General features: G+C 28.8%; 2 protein-coding genes across 3 annotated transcripts; both read right to left on the bottom strand.

Moving 5' to 3' along the window:
- Positions 1-1,665: 1,665 nt before the first annotated feature.
- LOC100160729 (MYCBP-associated protein-like) lies at positions 1,666-5,195 on the bottom strand. Its single transcript, XM_029486498.1, has 3 exons — positions 4,541-5,195; positions 3,602-4,489; positions 1,666-2,358 (listed from the first exon to the last, which is right to left on the bottom strand). Exons 1-3 carry the CDS (start codon positions 4,694-4,696, stop codon positions 1,876-1,878), a joined length of 1,527 nt encoding a protein of 508 aa, XP_029342358.1. The 5' UTR covers positions 4,697-5,195; the 3' UTR covers positions 1,666-1,875.
- Positions 5,196-5,303: 108 nt separating this feature from the next.
- Positions 5,304-14,934, bottom strand: LOC100162761 (signal peptidase 18 kDa subunit-like). 2 transcript variants are annotated; one of them, XM_016808635.2, is made up of 5 exons: positions 14,812-14,934; positions 8,056-8,165; positions 7,746-7,895; positions 7,506-7,683; positions 5,304-6,065 (listed from the first exon to the last, which is right to left on the bottom strand). In XM_016808635.2, exons 2-5 carry the CDS (start codon positions 8,136-8,138, stop codon positions 6,015-6,017), a joined length of 462 nt encoding a protein of 153 aa, XP_016664124.1. In that variant the 5' UTR covers positions 8,139-8,165; positions 14,812-14,934; the 3' UTR covers positions 5,304-6,014.
- Positions 14,935-23,516: the final 8,582 nt, after the last annotated feature.

Below are 23,516 nucleotides of genomic sequence, written 5' to 3'. Positions count from 1 at the left end.
TTGAAACTTCTAAAGTATACTATTATATATCTATGATAGTACCACGGTTTGTTGTTGATGTATAACGTGTTACGTGATGGATATTGTGATATGATTAATTTGGTATTTATTATTAATACCAATTGGCTATTATAGTTCAATTTTTTTTAATACTATAGATAAGTATACCTATAATTGGTATGTCTAATACCTAGACTGACAAACCGTCTCCGCTCAGAATCGTTTTTCTTATACAGTGATATTATATCATTGAATTCAAATTTAATACTATCGATCATACAGACATACAGTGACCCACTGGTAACCTACTGTACAGCAGAGTGACATCCACTTACCCACCTTTTTAACTTCAAAAACATTTTAATTTCAAATCAGAAATTTTAAATTTTCAAATTTTTATATAATATATATTTAAGATTTAAATATTAAGAATGATTAATTTTTAAGTGCATTTCTATGTTGCGCGTTTAAACTATTATAACTTAAAAGTTATAAGTTATAAGAATATAATATAAAAAAAAAATATGTTATCAAAAACGTTATTTGGAAATAATATGGAAAAATAACGTTTTTAAAAACGTTAATCAAAAACAATATAGAAAAATAACGTTTTTAAAAACGTTAATCAAAAATGTAATAATCAAAAACGTTTTCCATCCCTGGCAAATTCCAAAAAAAAAATATTTTGAAAAAAGTTATTACGTTCCAAATTCATTTACCTAATCAAAAAAATTTTGATATTTTAAAAAATTCTAAAAAATAAGCTACTTGACTTGGATGAATGGTTTTACTATCAAAATAGTTCTTATAATCAGATTCACAAATTGGCTTTTTGAATAGATATATCAAAAAAAATTTTAATCAAATTTTAAAATGTTTATTTTTTAGTAAAAATATAAATATATTTTTTTGTATACCTAATAATATTATAATATCTGCATACCGCAAGTGACTATAAATTATATATAAAAAAAAAATTAAATATTTATATTTCTGTGGGCGTCATTGGGTATATAGGTACACAATATTATACATCTTAAAATAAACGTCAATACTTGGTAGGTAGGTATTGTTTATTATGGAAAAAAGTTATATAGGTACCTATCTACTTAATAATTATCATGTAGGTACCTATAGCACCTAGGTGATAGTAAAATAATTCATAGTTATTACCTATATTGTTTTATAGGTACTAGGAGCCTATAATATAGCAGCCAGCAGATTGCAGGTACATTATTAAATTGATCGTAATCATGGGCGGATAAAAGGTGGGGGTGGGAAATGGGGACAATTTCGGATATTCTATTTGTAATTTTTTTTTAAGCCCTTATAAATCATCATAAAATAATATAGTAGCGAAACTCGATCAGCTGATTGGGGTCTTGTTTACCTATGATCTGAAGTCTGAACATGAAAACGTTTGGCGATCAATCATTGTCACCATTGACCTATTATAATAGGTCAATGATTGTCACCCAGATCAACAAGTTGACATAGACGAAGTGATCGATAATTTTTTTAAAAATAAAAGGCAAAAGGATTTTATAATTTAAAATATTTATTATTTTACTCATAATATTATCATGTATAATAATACTGATTTTTTAAATATCTATGATAAAAAACATGGTCATTTTTTTAGTATTTTTGAATTTTAGATCAATATCTATTATTATGAAATTTTATAAATTAAATAAATATAGCATATTAATGACAATATAATGGTGTCTATTACAGCATAGAATATTCTATGATTACAGTTATTCTTCCTTATCTAGAAAATCAACGAAATTTTTTTTGGAAATACCTAAATGACGAAATACAATATCAACAAACTATTATATCACCACAAAAAAGGTTATAAATATAGTGAAATTAGATTATTTTAAATTTAATAAGATAACCTGAAAATTTCACTGATTTCAGTTTATTTTCACCAAATTTGCTATAGAGTTCTTGACAGACTTCATAATGATCAGGTTCGTAAGTACTCAATATCAAATCAATACAATCCATTGTTATATACATGGTCTTATGTGCGTTTAATTCATGTTGACTCATCTGACTATGTTCAAAAAAAATTTCCTTTTTTAACAATGTTACAGCTGTCTGACTTATTAAATCTAAGCATTTTTCTTTGAGCGATTGTTTTAGTTGCATACACTGGTTTAGAAGTTCTTCAATATCCTTAGTGTCCTCTGTTTGTAATATGTGGTAAAGATATTTCATCTTTTCATCATGGTAGTGATATTTTTTAATGAAAGAAGAATTGTTTTCCAAAAATACATTTTCACGATCTTTGTTGATTGGTTTAGCATATAGTCCATTAAATCTCTCAGATAATATAGTATTTTGCAGCTGAAAGTTTTAAAAATTAATTAGTTTCAAAAATTGTTTGATGTCTCACAAGTCCCATAACTGTGTCGTTAACACTATTAACCAAACCTTTAATGTTTAAGAACATCAGAAAAACCGATGAGAGGTATAATACTAGATTGCATTAGTCTTTACTGGAGATCTCAGGCAAACGTTACCAGAAGGCAGTGGTACCTACATAATATGAAGATTGAAGATAGATACATATTTTGCAGATATTAGAAAAGTGTGTAGGTACGTACAAATCAGAAGTGTGGAAAAATGTCTAAATAGACTTTAAGTCTTCAACTAACTATTGATCTTAATAGGTATGAAAGTAAATGTATGAGAAAAGTGGCAACCACTATTATTGTACAATATTTAAAATAGTTTGCTCATGATCTACTTAAATTTGGTGACAGATCTACTTATGAAAATTGCTATGTTCATATTACAGTACCTATATGGCTATATTTCTGTTTTACCGGATAGGTACTCTTTTTAAATTTTTTTTGTTTTAACGTAAGTATGGAGTTAAGATGGTAAAGTCAAAATTTTACGATCAAACTTAGTTTTGAAGTTAAAGCTATTTGAAATCCAATAACCCATGGTGGTTATTTACATAACATGTCAAAGGATGTTTTGATTTTAATTGTCCTAGGACTTAGGAGCGAGTGACCACACCGGGTGTGTATGAAAATACTATATATTTCAATTAGGTTAGTGTAGCTTTAAAAGTTTATAACTAAGTCTGACTTCCATATCTAAATTCTGACTTCACCATCGTTTTCAGAAAACTAAACAATTTTAATGTATCTAACATTAAAATAAAAAAAAAATAAAAAAAGGGTGTCTAGTAAAATAGAAAAATTCTAACATTACCAATACCTAGTTTGGAACTTACATCCAAACACATGTCGATCAAATTATTTACCTATTGCCTATTTGTTAAACGATTTTCAAACACGGCACAAGACTACAAAGTAAAAAAATATAAAAAATGGCATAGACCTCCGAAGCGGTCAAGTGAAGTTTTCTCTCATAGTGAATATTGTACGTGGGACTTTCACAATTTCACAGAATGGTTCACAAGTAGGTAGATCAAAATAATTAACTTATATTTTTCACTGACGTTCAAAATTATACAAGCAATTTTGTTCACAAAAAAGTTTTCAAATATTAAAAAAAATATTGAAAACAGACTGATATTTCTCGGGGCAATACTTAATGGTAGGTAGGTACTTACTTTAATTATAGATGACATGTTGTCTACACTGTGAGTAGCACAGCCTTGTAAAGGTACATTGATTCTAGCTATATGATCTAATCTTCCTAAAATATGTAATTGTATAAACCATATTTCTCTGTGAGGCCCAGTTTGTGTAGGTCTGAATAAAACTGTTAAACGTTGGATTTGACCAGGACCCAAAATATTGGTCCTAGTGTCAAAAAAAAAACATTCTTTTGGTTTTTCTTTTAAAATAGAATCATATTTTGTAGTAGTACATTCTTCTTTCTTCCATTTATAGTAAATACTTATTTGACCGCAGTTTTCTACAATTATCTCATCCCAAGAATCTTCATTTATTTTTACAATATTAATCGGTTTTGATTTTGTTTTTAACTTAAACGTCATGCATTTAGTGCTGTCATCAATTGATTTTATTATATAATCATTTACTTTAACGACAATTAGTGGAATATTACAATAATTATTTTTCTCATGAGCAGGCTCAACATGAATTGATGGAATAGTACCTTTATAATCAAGCTTGTCTTTCATAGCTTTTTTAAGAATACTTTCCCCAATAATAGCTAATTTTTTAGGATTTTTAAAAGGTATTAAACTTTTTAAAGTATTTAATTCATTATAAATCAACACATTATTAGGTGTTGGCAAATCAAAGCGAGCATCTTTCCTATTGCCCAATAATCCTTTTTCAGTACGTATTACATCTGGTGTATATACACTAGTAAATCTTTTTATTTCTCTATGGACAGAATAAGGGAAATCTGTATGATATTCATTATTGACTTTTAACTTGAGTGCTACATCAACCAGCCATTTACATTCAACTTTGGATCTGAATTTATCAGATTCATTCATTAACAATGACGTAGGTCTACGACATACCTGTAAAACTTATTTTTAAATTCATATTTCATAATACAGTCAAATATTTACCATTAAACCAAGGTATTTATTCTGTTGTTTTCTTATTTTAAGCCATCTATTCCAATTTTTTAGACGTTTACTCTCAGCCACATCTCCACACAGCATAACTTCATCAGCTGTTTCTACGGGTATATACTCCCATTCGATATCTTGATTACAAGACATATTTATTTTACAAGTATCACATTTAAATTAAATTTCAATTTATTAAATGAATAAAATTAAACAAAAACATTTCTAAGACAACCAAGTAATATTTTAATCAACCATTTAATATTTTGAATCCATAGAAAAACACTATAAGTAGGTTTGGTGACTAATAATCACAAAGAGTCAGGTAAAGCCAAACTTTAAATTGTGTATTACATTTCGAAAATTGGAAAAATGTATATTTGTGTTGAGTGATTGTGTATAATAATCTAGTAATGGTAATAATCCATCAAAATCAAACAGTGTAATGAGGAAATTAAACAAAACACAGAGATGAAAGATTTTAACTGCTTAAGATAAATTTCTATTCAAATAAGTCATTAAAAAATATTGTTATTCCAATTTTCTTTGCTAGATTGAAAATAGTCACTAACCTCATTTTTACTCTATAGAAAAACTGCAGCTTACTACACATCTTCTAAGCCTTACAGTGTTAAACAATTAGCTGATAATTTATACAGCATAATCATTTGGTCAGTTATCTATAATTTAGTAGTATTTAATACAAATGGTTTTCAACTAACAAGACAATATTAATCATAAATAAATTAAATAAAAACAATTTCAATAATAAAAATAAATGATCAAACATTAATGGTTTATTAATTAAAAACATAAGGTAGGAGAAAATTTTTAAAAATATATAGATATAAGATACAAATTTAAGAATAACAACCTTGTAAGTTATTGATAAAATTAATTTTTTAGAGTTGAACGCATCAAATACCAATCATTTTTTTGAAAAAAATAATGTACAGTGACAGAAAATTTAAATTTTAATAAATACAATATTTATATTACTTATTATTATACATGTAGTATTTTGTATTAATATTCACTAATCTATTTTGAAAGACTAGAGGACTATTTTTAAAATGTTTATGATAATTATAATTTAATATTAATAATAAAGTAAAATTATACAAATTAACATAGTAGTTTATAAATGAAAATATTTCATTTTTCAAAATAATCAATTGAAATTTATAATAATAATTATGTACAACAATAAATTATTTTAATTTTAATATTTGAGATTTATGTGAAATTTAAATAATAATATATTTCAAACTTCATAAATATAGTTTTTTAAATTTAGCTGGATTGAAAAAAAATGTCATAATCTGCTTTTAATAATTGAATAACACAAAATATTTAAGAATATTAAAAGCTTAGCAGCCCTCAATCAACATTCAACACACATCACATGAATTTAAATTAACAAGCTAAAGAATTCCAAATTTTCTTTGGCTCAGCTCAATTGATTAAAGGTTTATTCACGATGAACAAGTACATATAGTCCAAGACATGCTAAAACAGCAAACTGAAAAAAAAAACTTAATTAAGTGATATATAAATTATATAATGTTAAAAAATATATAAACAATAATGTGCATTTATTAATTCTTTATAATATGCCTATATTTTAACTATCCTTAATCAGATAATTATAATATAGTGATCAATTTAGTAAGAAATACTTCTAGTCCAGTCACTGAGAGAACGCTACTGGGCGGCAACCAAAACTCGTCATAGTCTGCACATTTCCCCCCGTCAGGCGATCGGCCACTGCTTCGTAAAGAGACGGCATGTAATAGTTCACACCGGCCTACATAATAGGTGAAATTAATTTGGATGCGCGGCCAAGTAGCATTCTCTCGGTGAACAGACTATAACTATTTGATTTACTAGTAACAAAATTCAATATTTTTCATACTTTCAAGATGATTAAAAAATAATGGAAAAGATTGGTAATTAACACAATTCTCAATACCACATTTGACAAAATAAATGTTGTTGAAATATTCAGAAAATATTTGTATTAACATTTTCTATACTCTGTACAGCGAGAGAACGCGCCGATTCTGTGCATTCCCCCGTGTCTCTTTCCTATCGAAACCGGTTCCCTTATGGCAGAGTGTTGTGTGGGGAACCAGTTCTGGTCGGTGTGTGGCGCGTTCTCTCGCTGGATAGACGGTAAACATGATACAATTTAGAAATTTTTTTGTAGAACTTAAAAAATCATAAAATGTGTAGTTTTATTTTATTAGGTAATGCTTGAAATTTAATACAATTTTCCTCATAAGGTGTTCTTACAGCATTCGCCATTCTAATAATATCAAAAGTACATTGGCACAATTTGTTTTTTTTAGAAATTTGAAGTTCAAATGTTAACCAAATTATATATTTAAATGAAAAAGAAACAAATTTTTCTCCAACAATTTAAGTAATTTTATTGTCATTTAATAATAATTGAATGTAGTTATTTTAAATTTTAGCGGTAACATATTTTACTATTTTCTATTTGCAATTAAAGTTCCAAAATAATTAACCTAATTTTAAGCTATTTAAATAATTTACTTATTCATACCATGCAGTGGGTGCATAATTACTCCAGTAATGACATATAAGTTTATAATTTATGCAAATCTTTTGGCAAAAATTAATTTAACCTACCATATTATTAACAGTAAAATAATTAATTAAATATTAATGATAATATAAAATATCCTGCTCAGAATTGGTTTTCAATGATTTATCAATGAATTCAAATTTAAAAAATCCACTACGGCGATTTACTACCGTAGTGAATAACAAGGTATAATCAAAGTTTCAAAACCTATTATATAGTAAAGAACTTTCCTAATTTTTTTTTTAACAATATCACCATAGAGAAACTTATGAATTGAAGTATTGTTTAATATAATTGATAAAAATCACTGAATTCGTAATTTATTTTAATAAAATAAAACCGAATACATACTTTGACTTTAGGATACTCGTTCATTAAAATTGTAACCATTCCAACATATGGTAAAAATCCTCTAGCTCTGCCTACCATATCAGATTTTTCTAGCCACTGTTGGCCAGGAGCATACAATCCTCTATCATCTACACTATTGTTGTCACCTTTGGTCAAAAATTTAATTGTGCCATTATTTCTAGAAAAAAAACATTGATATAGCTATATATTTTTAAATAATAATTTTTAAATCAAACCAACTTCTCGTGTAGTTTTAAAACCCTGTGCACAATAGGAATATCACGTCCTTCAATTTTAAATACCACTATTTCACCAACTCTGACTGGTTCTTCTTCATAGTTTGTTAGGAACAATAGATCACCTCGATGAAAGGCTGGTTCCATACTACCACTGTAAAATATTCATTATGTTTAAATACGAGGTTTTTAAATTCCTGTAACTAAAAACGAGGAATAACTAACAATATTTAAAATCTTTAATAAAGTAACTAATTTTTAAGATAATATATAATAAAAATATTAATTGTTAGAAAAAATTATGTCTATTTTACCTTAAAACAACAACAATTGGACTCTCGCTTCCAGTAAAAACCATCAAACCTTTCCATATCATCAATGCAGATGAAACGATCATTCCAAAACTCAATACTTGATAGAGAAACTAAAATCATGAAATATTTAAAATAAATAATTTACTAAACAATATTGAAGAAGCTATGCTGTATTGTGAAAATAAAATAACATGTTGTTTTCCATTACTTGTCGTTTATTCATGCGTTTCAAATCATCTAGGAATCCGTCAATCATCGTGACTGTTGGTAAGGAAACTTAAAATACTAAATAATATAATTTCAAATTTTAAAAAGAATTCTGTATAGTGTACTTATACAGAACAAGGTAACGAACAGACAATTTATTTAAAATAAAAATTGAGCACCGCGTAACCACGTCATTCTTAGATTATTTACTAGCTTGAAGTTAGCTACGAAATTGTGCCAAACATATCCCGTTATCTCGGAAATATCGTTATCTCGTTTCGATGTTCTTGATGTTCACGTAGTTACGAACCACAACAGTGGTTCTCACTTACACAGCCCTGGAGTCAGGGAGTCGAAATCAGACGTATGTACTCGGGCTGCTTGTTAGTTGTTACCATTTCACTAAGTTATTTGCAAATTGCATTCCATAAATCGTAATATTTTTGACAATAATAACTTCCTAATACTTTGTCAGGTAAGTTCCGTCCAACATGCTTGGACGCAACCACAATTTATTTATTTATTTCCTAATTCATCATTTGCAAAATTAAATTCTTGTGCAAACCCTAAGCTTTGAATTTTACGGTACCAAGCTTGGCCCAAATGGAAACGGCATCCCCATATTTGTGGTGTCGGAAATATAATATTTATTGCTTGGTGCATTGATATATCAAAGTCTAAGACAAATTTATTTGGGTTTATTCCAACTACATTAATTTTTTTTAATAATTCAAATTTTCAATATAATATGTTTTCAATGTTTTACCTGGTAAAAAGTTAAACATTAATGGAATTTAAATACCATTTTCTAATCCATGAATTGTATATAGTTGAGTGAAATTTTTCTCACAATAAATAAAAGTGCCATACTGCCATCCATGTAAACTATTTCCAGTCTTTCAAAAATTCAATGTTAGTATCACATGAAAATATAATAATTTCATTTAAATCGTCATTTTCAAAAATAAAATTTTCACCTCTATTTGTTTTTACATCAATTGAACTCAAAGTATTATGAACTTCTCTTTCTTGAATTTGGTATTTTAGAATAACAACTGGCTCTAGCATTTTGTACATTTCTGGAAATTACCTTTATATCAGACATTAACAAATTACCTTCATTTTTATGTTGTGTAAGTTCTCGTCTGATAATTTTTTATGGTTTCTCAACAACGCTGTCTACTGCTTTTCTTTTACGAGAATTACTTATTTTTTGCCGATTAAAGTAGTATATGGCCAGAACACGTCATTTTATTTGCAACTCATTTTTCATTCGCGGTGTAACATTTATTGCTTACACTTATTGCTTACACACATCCACGTACATATTTGTTTTCGAGGTGTTCCATTTTCACTTAACATGTAAGAAATAATTACGTCCATTTTTATAAATTGTAATATAATAAACTGTTTGCTCTATGTCAGTGGCGCAAATAGGGAGGGGGCTTAGCCCCTCCAAAAAAATCACTCAAAGCCCCTCAAAAAATAATAGTATACCATTCTTAAAAATATGTACCTATAAATTATAATTTTAAAAAAATGTGTTGGGGCTTGAGCTTCCCCCCCCCCCTAAACATTTTTTCTATTTGCGCCACTGCTCTATACAGCAATTTAATATTATTCAATATTATTATAACATTAAAATAACGAATTAATATTAGTATAACGTTATTATAATACTATTATAATATTATCATTACAAAATGCTGTCTGTATCTGTTAGTAACGAACGAGTACTGAAATCAATAAAATGGACTGTCCATACTATTTAATATTATCATACCCAATAGGTAATAATAAGATAACTCTAACTTGAATGTAATGCATTAAATTGTATCGCCATGTGAGATTATTTTTACAGATATCGATTTTGTTTAACTAAACATAAAAATAATATCACAGTATGACTATTGGCTATATTGTGAAGTGTTTGACCATAAATATAGGAAGTTTGTGTTCGGTATAATTTTTTTTCGTGTGGGAACTTACGTACGGGTGTAATTTTTTTCGTGTGGGAACTTACTAAACCCCGACTAGCCCACACTGTATGAGTTCTAAGTATTTTTGCTTAGAATTACACCTTAGACCTTAGTATTTTAAAATTTATAAAATTAGTTTTTGTGTGTGACGTACCGAGTTCTAACACAATCTGGTAGTGCTCAGGAACTATTAAAATCAGGAAAATAAAAATAGGGAAAATATTTTTCAGAACAAACTATTTAAAGGAACATTCATGTACCTATAGGGCTATCAGAATCAGGGAAGTTTAAAACAGCAACAAACAAACTTAGGAATAATATTTTTCAGATATTGTGGTAATCTGACAATCGCTTTGATTGCGTTGATTACCAGTTGTAGGTAGCAAGACTTTTGTGTTGTATATTTGACTTAGAGTTGTTGAATAAAATTGAAAACTCGTTGGATTTTAAAGTATTTATTTAAAAGAGTATATTTCAGTAAAATATTTAAGTCCAAAATAAATTATTGTACTGAGTGGCGTGGTGAAGATGCTCGTTAGTAGAATGGGAGTGCACGTCTGAATACAGGCCGTTTCTGTTCTGCTTTTGTAAGGGCCATGCTCTCCTACCTACCCCCCTGTCCATCGACTTATCCATATTGCATCAATTCATTATCGGTATCCTGTGGCCTACGCGTGCAAAAAGTCATATTGACGTTTCGGCTAAACACTAATCATTTGTTTAGCTATCACACAAGTGCTATCTCACATGTCATTATAAATTCTGCTATGTCTTTTTTACCTGTGCAAATCGGTAACATAGATACTACTTTATCTAAATCCATTTTAAATTTTGTGTTCGCCTCTCGTTTTTTAACATCCACCACTAAATGCGCTTACCTACTTTTTATTATTGAAACCATTATTTTCATACGCGAAAACTGGATACCTTCATAGCATAGTAAGTATAGTACACACTATAGCTCATTTACCAACATTTTCAGTGCCCTTTACATACTTAAATAACTTAGAATTCTATTAGCGGAAGATTGATGATCCAAAAGTCTATTTATGTTCACACATATGATTTAGTTCAGAATTTGTCAGTATTATACTTGAACTAATTAAATGCACATAACGCGAAAGTATTTGAACGTATTCTTATAAAAATATAAAATATATTAATATTATAATTTTCCCCAACAAGATTTTTGGACTTTAATATTATGTAAAACTGAAAAAAATCTAACAATAAAATGATCATGAATGAATTAATATTGGTAAAATTGTAAATTTTTCATGATTATCATATTTTCTGGATAGCAATAGAATAAACCAAATGTATTTATGAACTAAGTAATGAGTTTTCGGTAATTGTTTATGTTTTTTACTCAAAGCTCAATCTTTCCTCAATCAGTAATTATTACATGAACATTTCAAAAATAAGTAATGACCTTTTTATAATATCAACTCAAGAGTTTAAAACATATAGTTTTAAATATCCTAACCCTGATGAAATGTATTAAATTTAAATAAAAATAAATAATTTAATTTGGTAGGTGTTAAAATTGCTTACCATTGATTTCTGTGTTTGAAAATAGATTGATGGATTTCAATTCAAAACAAACGTTTTCCATTTTTCTAATTTTTTAGGACATCTCTTTTTTTGTTTCTCTAATTTTTAAATGATTTAGATAATATGTGATATACCATTGAAAAATAGGTAATACAAAATGATAAATCAATTTCTGATATCGAAAGTTTTCTTCTTAAAATGTTTACAGTATATTTTTAAGTGGTTTTGGACAAGACTTTCTTTTTCCAGGAATACGTCCCTTTATGAATAAAAAAACTGGAATAAGTGCCTTTTGGAAAAAAAGAAATCAATTTATATCCATCATAATTCCTGACAAATATTTTCCTGAATTAATTGTTCCTGACGAAAATTTGATACCCGCCATGGGCGCTTAGTTACTTGTGTCATGTACGAGTTGACATCGGCTTTCAACGCGTTAAATAACGAATGACTGTGTAATACGTATTATTTTTTTTTTTAAATATGTATAATTTATACGTCATATTTTATGCTCATGACTTTTTTATTTTTCATAAACTCAAGACCACCTGAGCGCCCCTATACCTCAGCGCCCGGGCCCCGGGGCAAAGATACCCACTTGCGTCCCCCCCCCCCCCCCAAGATCCGGCACTGAGTATATGCACCGAACTAAACCATTACGAAATTTATTTAAATTTCCATGCAACTCAAAAAAACAAAAGGTGGGTAAGTGGATGTCGCTCTGCTGTACAGTAGGTTACAAGTGGGTCACTGTAATGGGTGGTGTTAAATTTGAATTCAATGATATAATATCATTGTATAAGAAAAACGATTCTGAGCGAAAACGGTCAGTCAGTTACTATGAGGATATTAAGGTGACTAAAGTAATTTATATATAACCTATTTACGTGGAACCTTGTTTGAAATTTTCAATCCTTAGCTATAAAAGTTGAACATTTTATACATTTTTAACTACAAAATAATTATTAAATTTTAAATTTGATACATTTTGTGGAAATTCGAACTTTAAATGCTTGTAAAAAAAAATTGCGCCTATGTATTTTCAATATTTTTCAACTGCTACTGTAACAATATATCAGGAGCCTTGCATTACATTTCACGCTTTTTTACCCAACAAATAATTTTTTATTGATATTTATATAAAAAAAAAAACTAAAAAAATTTAAAACTGACAATGTCTGTAAACAGCTCAAAAAGAGTCAAAATATTTTCAAAATTGTATGGCGTATAGAAAATGAAAATATAAACATACGGTAAAATGTTCATGTATCTACAGTTATTCGTTTTTAAATTACAACGAAATAACAAAATCCGCTACGTGAGAAATGGAGTGAATATCCAATCTTGTAAAAATATGAAATTCAAACGTTCATAAAAATTTAATTAAATTTGCTTGAAAGCATTTTTTTTTTTTTGATAAAGATAGACAAACTTATAAATGATCTTGTATTACATTTTCAAATCTTAGATTTAAAAAGAAAATTTTTTATGAATTTCTAACTCAAAATAATTTGCAAATTTTCGTTATTTTTATGTATTTTGTCAATATTTGAACTTTAAATGCTTGTAAAAAAAATTGTGACTATGGATTTTTAATTTTTTTCGTCTGCCTTTGAAACAATATACTAAAAGTCTTCTATTAAATTGTCAAGGTTTTTTAACCAACAAATAAAATTTTATTGATATTTATAGAAAAAAAACTAAAAAAATGGAAACTGAAAACGTCCGTAAAGAGCTCAAAATAAGTTAAAATATTTGGAAAATGTTATGGTGTATAGGAAATGCTAATATAAACATTTAGTCAAAATTGCATGTATCTACGGTCATTTGTTTAAGAGTTGCACCAAAAACCAAAGTCAATTTTCTCGAAATAAAAAAAAAAAACACATCATTGTTAAATCAATACATTCATCGTTTCACTCAGAATCTAAAATATAAGTAGGTAACCGGTTACCATGTTTAAAATTAAACGGGTTTGATTAGCTGAAACTAGAAAATATGTAAAATGTTTAATTACGTTTGTCTTACAGATTCACAGACGTATAAAAGTTATATAGATACATAATGTACTAAATACAAATTCAAAACTATCGAGGAAGTGGTGTAATTGATACTTATTATTATTAGTAGTAAAATAATAGTAAATTAGTGACCAATATAATATTATAATGAACTATATAATGCGGTGAATATTTTGAGTAAAATGTTACACAGAAGAAACAACTGAAGTGGCTGTGACTACAAGCACTTAAAGAAAGACCTTAAATTGCATACACATAGCGCCGTCCTAAATTTGTATATGGTAAAAAAGACGAACGTCATTAAACCTATATTATAGTTCATACAATATTATCAACAACTTCTCTTAACTGTCCGAAATTCTAACTGACTTTTGAAGTAATATTTTTATGTTTTCAGAGATTAACGAGTTATCTCCTTCTGCCAAAACGATTCAATAATAGAAATGGATATGGGTATCTATGCATCAATAATATTATAATATACTTAGGTAGTCAGATTTTTATGTTTGTTTACTGGTAAGTTAAATATGGAGATCCATGTGTACATCTTACTACGTTATTATGTTCTTAAAGTATCACAATTTTGTCATATTTATTAAATTTTAGTACAAATTAAAATTGGCTATACATTGAGAGTTTAGTACTTATTGTACATAAAATAAAAGACAATAATGTAGGTGCAATTGCAAATATTAAAATCATCTAAAGATTCCCGTGGGCCATCAAATATATTTTCAGAATAAGTAGGTATTATGAAAATAATAATGCACAATAGTGATAATATTTTCTGCACATCTTCATATCAATTCGTCAATACTATTATGGGGAGGACAAGAGGTTATTAATAATAATAAAAAACCTGAATTTTATAACAAAATAAACATTTATCAATTATCACACTGCACTTTAAACCCAAAGCACCACTTTACAGTAATATACCAATTTATACTATTTAACTATTATTTTATCGTTTAAGAATAAATTAAATGGCTTACAAATTATAACAAGTGGATGCAGGTTTGCAATGAACTGCGAGTGTTAGCAAACAGTTTTCGTGCTATACAGAGTAATACGCCATGTTATATTATACTGCACTACTGTAGCACTAATTAATTACACAATTACTCGGTCAATTAATGCGTAGCTTATAATATTATACTGTCGAATACAAAATAAATAATAATTGTATTATATATAATATAATGTAATGTTTAATAAATATTAACAAAACGATTTGTATAATAATATTATATAATTAGGCACTATAGGTACTAACGTTTTCATTGTGCTGTTTATTTTTTCAAGTGTTTAATTTATCAAATATGGCGTCAATAGTTGGTTTGATTCTGCAATGTGTCTATTGTGTGCTGAAATGTGTACGTGTAAAATTCGTGGCAAACCAAAATTTTTCAATTATATGAAAATATAATGAAAACGTCAAATTTATGTAAATTATACATATAAATATTATACTTACGAACATATTTTAAAAAGTCCGTACGGTGAATCTACGACGTCACACCCGTAAAACGCAATTTAAAAAACACATTTATTTTTAGGCTATTATTTAGGTAAATACACAACAATGTATAAACATTTGTTCGGATTCTCCGCCGAAACGATTTATGTATTTATTTGTTTTTCTCTGAATTCGTGACTAATTAACATTTGAAACCTTACGCATAAATTTCTTTTACGCTCGCAAATTGTCAAAAATTAAATAAACCGATGTCTCGGTGAAGTGCACCTATAGAACACAAAATATTACGTTCTCGGCAGGCAGAGGTCAAGCTTGTCTTCAGCGGTCACTTATACTAAATAGTACCTATATTATGCGCATAGTGTGTTATTTTGTTTAGAAAAAGTATACTGTATAATGTATATGTATTAACTAGAGTTTTAACGATTGTGGACCATTTATGTCATTTTGTGTTCATATAAAGCAAACTATGCGTGTCTGTGGTGTATTTTTATGCTAATAATATAATAGATATGTGAATAGTATATACATATTCAAGTGCAGACCATGGTTGAATAGCGACAATGACAGTCTTATAAATAATTATCCCTTTGAATGACCATGACGATTACTTAATTTTTTTTTGCATCCGTTGTTTAAAAAATGATTTATAAAACCGTCTTGTTAAACTAATATACCTATATATTATGGTATAGTAATACCTAACTCTGTAAACCTTGGTTTAAATATTTAAACGTCTTAAATGTTCTAATTGAAACGTGTATATCTATTCCCTATTTTGTTTTCCTGTAAAATGTATAATGTACATGGTTTTAACGAAGTGGTAGTGTAAGACGTACAGCGTCAATAGGGACATAATCTGGTGTAGAAAAAATATTTTTAAGCAATAGTTTCATACGAGCAACCCAGCTGTCCATTGATTGGAAATAACTAATAAGTATTTAATTAATCTACACGCTAAATTCATACAAAACACAGTTTTGTCCATATTACTGAAATCTATGGTATATGAACATGGATACAACAGCTGTAACAGTTACTGTTGTACATCTGTAGGTACAGTTGTTAAGCTGTATGCTCAAGAAAGAAAATCGATCGCAATACTCATACGGTACCTACAATGGTGGATCCATTGGACAGGTTAAGGGGGCATTTGCCCCCTCCCCCAATCGCCGTAGTTTTCCTTTGTTTTACACTGTGTTTAGCCAATTTTGGAACTTTTTGTACTTTTGCCAACCCATAGCACAATATCTTAGACTATTTTCATATAAGTACAATAATTGTTAAGTGCGTTAATCCTAAAAAAACAAATTTCTGTGTCTGTGTACCATAGTCCATATACATAAAAATCAGTGGCGTATTTACGGGGGGGGGGGGAGGTACTGGACCCCCCAGAACCTCTAAAATACAAGGCAATTGTCGTAGAATAATTTACTTCATGTTTGTATTTCTTTACCGAACGACGGCGGCGGCTACAAGTACAGTTCATATATAAATATTTTTTCAACAAAATAGATAATATCTATCAAAATTCCAACCTTAAATGGTTATAAAATTGAGCCTATGTATTTTTAATATTTTTCAACTGCTATTGAACAATATATCAGGAGCCTTGTATTAAATTTTCACGCATTTTTACCCAACAAATAAAATTTTATTTGCAATTATTGAAAAAAAAAAACTAAAAAAAATAAAAATTTAAAATGTCCGTCAACATTTCAAAACAAACCAAAATTGTTCGTAAATTTTATCGTGTATAAAAAATTCTAATATAAACAACCAGAGAAAATTTCATGAATCTAGGGTCATTTGTTTTAGAGTTACACTAAAAAAGTAAAAACCAAAATTAATTTTTTCCCGGTTTACCTTAATTTTTTTTTGTTTTTCACAGAAATTTTAAAATTTGACCTCCCCAATGCACTAACAATATTCACTTTCCAATTGAACAAGATACTGAGCTTAAAATCGAAGCATTATTTCGACTACTTATCGTGTACACAGACACAGAAAAAAACACACATCATTGCACAACCATAATACATTCATTGCTCCGATCAGAATCTTAAATATGTTATGGTAGGCAGCATGTCCTGAGTCAACACAATTTGATATGTTTCAAGTCCATAAATTAAACTGTCTGTGCCGGAGCTGGTGATATTCATTATATTATTACCTACAACAAGTATCGATAAATTAGAATTCTTAAATAAACAATACATTGTATTAACAAATGAAAAAAAAAATACGATTTTGTTTATAATATACACACGGAAAATAGAAATGATTGATTTTTTATTATAAAATATAATTTTTAGTTTAGGCTGACGAGGTATCCAATTAGAATCGTTTTTAGTATTCAATGATTTATTATTGATTTAAAATTTAACATATGCTTTTACAGTGACTGTTGACGAGATACACTAGATACCTACTGTACAGCAGAGTGGCTAGTTACCCATTTAACCAAATTTAGATTTTGAGCGCAGCTATTGTAAATTATGTATTGTATTATTTTTTTTTTGTCCAAACATTTGTTCTATATAGTAGAAATAATGTTTGATTTTCAATTTCAGCATCTTTTCTGATAGGAAAGTGAATTTAAGTGATACTTTAGACGAGTGAAATTTGAAAATTCTCATTAGTTTTCAAAAGTGCCGGGAAAACCAAACAAAAATTATGAAAAACTGGGATTTTTCGCAAAATCAGTTTTTGACAAAATCGATTTAGTTTTTTTGGTGTAACTAAAAATGCACCTTCAAAGTTTAAATTTAAACACAGTTTTTTTTTGTTGCTATTTTCAGTTTAAATTTGAACGATATTATATATTTAAACGAAGAATAACAATCTGATTTATTTTGTAGTAATTTTAAAATATTATTATAATATAAGGTGACTGCAGACTGACAGACTGTTTTCACTCAGAATCGTTTTTCCTATGCAGTGATATTATATCATTGAATCCAAATTTAATACCATCCATTAAAGTGACCCACTTGTAACCTACTGTATAAGTAAAGCACAGTGTTATCCACCTTTTTTTAAATTGATGTTATATTTTTTCTAGTTATTTTTGTTAATATTGTTTTTATAATAAATTGTGTAGGTACTATAATGTTCTACCAATGCAATGATTTTATATAATAAATGTACAATGTTATAAATTTATACGTAAGCCTTAATGGATTTTCTCTAATTATTTAAACAAGTTCAAACTATATCGAAAATTCCAGTAGAAATCTCGCTCAACAGCAACGTTGCTCTTGATCGATGTCTTCTCCTTAGTTGTCCAGCACATTAGTTAAAAACTAAGTGGAGTGGCATTGTGCATTGAGGTACCCCGCAAAGTGTTGGCTTACTACTCATCCCCATTGGCGCAGATAGGGGGGGAGGGGTAGGACTTGGTCCCCTCCCCCCAAAAAAAATTATGATATTTCCACCTATATGCTGATCACCGCTCATCTATACTTAAAATACTATCGTTTATTATAGCAAATTGACTACCTACTCGTTTAGTTAGCGTCAACAGTGTCTTTTTCGAGACAGAAGCTGCAACAAAACAAGTTCGATCCTGGTCGCTCCTATAGGCTTTGGGTTGTGCTGATGATGCAGTGTACCATCCTCGGTACGGCAAAAATACGAGGTTGCGTCTGACTCTGTGAGACTACAATACTATAGTTAAGATTTGGCAGAAAATCTTTGTTTATCTTATGTTTAATGTAAATTGGTCGATGTAGTTACCCTGATGTGTTTTATATATTTACAAGATTAATACCTATTGACTATTAAGTGCATAATAATTTTGTTCCATGTATATTTTTATATCAAAAATAAAAATTACTTATTTAAAAATCACTAGTTAATTCAATTTACTGGTAGCCTGGGGCCTGCGATAAATGACAGTGATTGTGTTACATTTGTGTACAGCGTATACTATGTTGAAAAAATTTACGAAAAATAATAATTTTATCATCAGTCGACTGATCATTACCTACTACACTATTTAGCTACAGTGAAACGGTCCGGTTCAGACTAGGTACCTAAATACCTAATCAATAATATTCAGTTACTTGTACACAATTTAATGATAATTTCAGTTGGAATAAGACGTAAAAAACTAAAACAAGTACTTATATTGATTTAATCATAAATGAGTGGTAGGTGGTAGATAGAGAAGAATTGAAGATAGTATCTATAGGTATAAAAATATCGATGGGCCTTAATCGAGAAATTTGTTCTACACGCCACTGCACCGGTAGACGGTAGTGTATTAATTTATTTATATTTTATATACGGGTTGCCCCAATTCAAGTATGAAAATACAAAAATAGCAAATATTTAACAAATCAAAACAGATAAATAATAACATTAATAGTAGAATAATTACAATGCATTTATAATATAATCAAAATAAAATGATAATACCTAATGTGTACCAATATGTAAGTAATCAAATGTAATATAATAATATAATATCTACCAAAATGTAAAAAAAAAAAATGTATTTATAGCTTCTCAGTAAAAACTATTATAGCTCGACAATATTACAGTACATGCATGATGGTGGGTAATAAAATCGAGTTAAATATATTTTAGTAAATAGTGTAATTTGTCAAAATGATGTTTATACTTTTATAATTCAAAGAAATCCGTATGTTGTAGTAAGGAGTGGGTAGATGACCTCCGCGGTTTAGGTTTTATCTAGTAGAAGTGCGGGTATGAGTTATTTTTCATTGCCACCCCTAAAAAAATTCAGTTCCGTTCCACCGGGTATCATACGCCACGTGTTCACGAATATTGTACAAGAGCAACAGAACGTTGAGATTAAACGATGGCATTTTTAGCGATAAACAACAAATAGTATTTTCGTTATAAACTTATTTTCGTTCTATACCGAGTCTACTACACAAATAGAAAAAAAGGCGTTTATTGTCGTCATACAAATTTCTCAATCCTCGAGCACGCACGCACGCCTATAAAATGTGGAATTTAAGCAAAATAATTACAATGAGTTCAGTAATAAAAGTGGGGGGATGCCATATTTACACTATTTTTCATTCACATAGTTTATCCGCTTACTACATTTTCACTATAACTTTCATATTCACGCCCGTCCAATTCATGCGTATATTTATGAGCGTAACTCTAATCAAAGAATTGCTCGTTATAAATAATTTTAAGGTATTAATACGTTTTGAGAATATTCTCTGGAAAAGCACTAGAAGCAGGAATCCAGGATATTATGCTTTTCGGAATAACACCTAAAGAGGTGATTTTTTTAATACCCAAAGGTATTACTGTTATTTTTTTGTAAACTGGGCATAAACCTAAGATCTCAATCTTGTTTAATCGATTTATATCAACCGTCCATGCGTTTTAATTTCTCTATTTACCCTTTAACACTTCTTGGCTCAGAGACAGTTACGAGGTTTCTCATAAAACTATATGTCCGTTACCTCCATTTCACGACGTAAAAATACGGTGTACAAAATAATTTTACATGTTTTGAGCTGTTTACGGACATATTCAATTTTCAATTATTTTAGTTTTTTTTTCTATAAATATCAATACAATTTTTGGAAACCACTCGAACACACACAAAAGATTTCATCAAAATCGGTCTATCTGTTTAGGAATGCATAAAAGACACACAGACAGACAAACATTCATTTTTATAGAATATATAGATGGGGGAAATGATAATTTTGAAATTATAGTGATTAATACTATTATATTAAAATTGTATAGGTGGCATGTAAAAATATTTTATGCATGGTATTTTTATACACGTATATATTACGTTCAAATTCCGAAATTGTAAGTTTGCGATGAGTGTACAGTTATTTTACACATCGCAATTTGTACAATTTTCCGCACTAAATAGAGTCATTAAAGTCACAAATATATTTTATTAATCAAATATTTACCACGTCCAAACAGTTTTTTTCACACAAGTACCTCATCACTTACTCTACTTAATCGATATGCAGTCGTGAAATGGAGGTGGTGGACATTGAATATGTCCGTAAACAGCTCAAGACAAGTGAAAATATTTTGAAAATGTCATGGTGTAGGTATAGAACAAAACGCCAACAACCAAAGTCAATTTTTTCAAAAACTGGTTTCGCGTAAAAATTCTCGTTTTTTCTTACTTAGGGTTCCATTCGATAAAACGGGACCCTATTACTAAGGCTCCGCTCGTCCGTCCGTTCGTCCGTCCATCTGTCACCAGGCTGTAACTCATGAACCACGAAAGTTAGATAGTTTACATTTTCACAGATGATGTATTTCTGTTGCTGTTATAACAAAAAATACTAAAAATCCTAGAATATAGAATATAAGCAGTGTTGCCGAACATGTTTATAGATAATGGTACGGACTCGCACTTGGCCATTTTTTTTTTATCTTGTTTTTCCTGCGCTTTTGAAAGCTATTGGGAATTTTAAATTTTAACCTCCCGAATGCACCAACTAGATTCACTTTTCCATCAAACAAGATAATGATGAAGAAAATCGAAGCAGTTTTACTAAGCAAAACGGTGATTACAGACACAAAAAAAAAGAATAAAAAATAAAATAACACACATTATTGTAAAATCAATACATTTATCGCTCCCTCAGAATCTAAAATATGGTACTTAAGTATACTTATACCTTAAATATTGGAAAATTAGAATTTGATTCATTATCAAGAGAAACAATTTGGGAGATCATTGTTGGTGTATCATTCTGTATAATAATATAATGTTATATTATATGTGCACGATTGTTTACTTATACTTTCATGGAATAATGTTTCTAAAACATTCAAAATCGCGTACAATTAAAAACCCATTAGTTATATTTAAAAAATCATTTTATTTCATATTATTTCAGTAAAAAAGCATAGTTGGCCTTTGCAGTATACAACAGTTGAAATGTATAAACACTCAGCCAAACCCAATCTAACCAAACCTATAAATTGGTAAAAAAAAAATCGCCTACGAATATTTTTGGCGTGATTAGCTGCACCGAGTTTTTACAGAATATCCAGCATAAATGCACAATGCATATGACATAATAATGTATAAGCAAATAGTTAGGCGTAGTCCTCATCAGCTTCAGATGTGCACGATCTCGTATTAATACAAAAGAAACAATTTGTATAATTTAATTTAACGGTTTATATACGCGTGAAGACAGATTTATACCTAGCATAACGTGTTGGTATTTGATTATCCCGGGCGCAGGTCGCTTATGCGAATGATGAAACTTGTCGACCATCGGCGTGTGTCTATTGATATATATATATACGTTTCTTAACTTACTGGACGTATTTAAATGTACGCATCGAGAATATTTTGAAGTACAGCGTGCGTACAAGTTAATTTTTTCTTTGATATCGCACTTATTTCAGAATTATTGCATGTGCACCGATGACGCAGGTGCCTCGCGACAAAAGCCTCTTAGTGCTGAAAAATTTGTTTATTTCTACATAACGCATAATATAATAAATATGCAATCTAATCTAATGACATTCAGAAAAATAAACACAGAATGGTTGTCACTCATGCGTCACGGTAGTCTTTTGTAGAATACTGGCAAAAACAGAATAATATAACAATAACGCGGTGGAGTCTATTATAGCTAGAGCATTTATCAAATCACAGAGGACCTAGTCCATTATAATATTAATATATATAGCAAGTCACCAAAATATTTTTGATAAATACGCATTTTTGTTTCACGGTCATTTGGTTATTATTATTATTATAATAATAATTATTACTTATTATTGTAATTTTTGTAATTTTTTTTTTGTCCACCACGTTTTCGTAATGGTTATACTTTATATTATTATTTTTAACATGTTAAATGTGTAGGTATACTAGAGTTTTACAACGCATGTAGCATTGCCCATGATTGTTTGAGTAGGTATTTAAATTATTAAAAAAAAATTATATTATAGAACTCGTCCAAATATTGTGTTTTTTAGATATCCACTGGTATGTATCCACTGTAAACGGACTCACGGATTCTTAGAAACTATACATTACTATTATGACACCCCAGTGTTGTTGGAAAAATAACAACATGTTGTTATAACGGTGATAATGCTATGATAATGGTATATAACGATCGTATTCAATATGTTAATATATAAAATAGAAAGATTTATTTAGTTAGTATTAATTGCAGGTGTTTTCGACCTATCCAATATATGTACCAAAGAGTGTGGCTCTCA

Source organism: Acyrthosiphon pisum, chromosome A1, assembly GCF_005508785.2.
Source record: "Acyrthosiphon pisum isolate AL4f chromosome A1, pea_aphid_22Mar2018_4r6ur, whole genome shotgun sequence".
NCBI lineage: Eukaryota > Metazoa > Arthropoda > Insecta > Hemiptera > Aphididae > Acyrthosiphon > Acyrthosiphon pisum.
The sequence above is the reverse complement of the archived record's forward strand: the minus strand, read 5'-3'. Positions and strand labels throughout refer to the sequence as shown.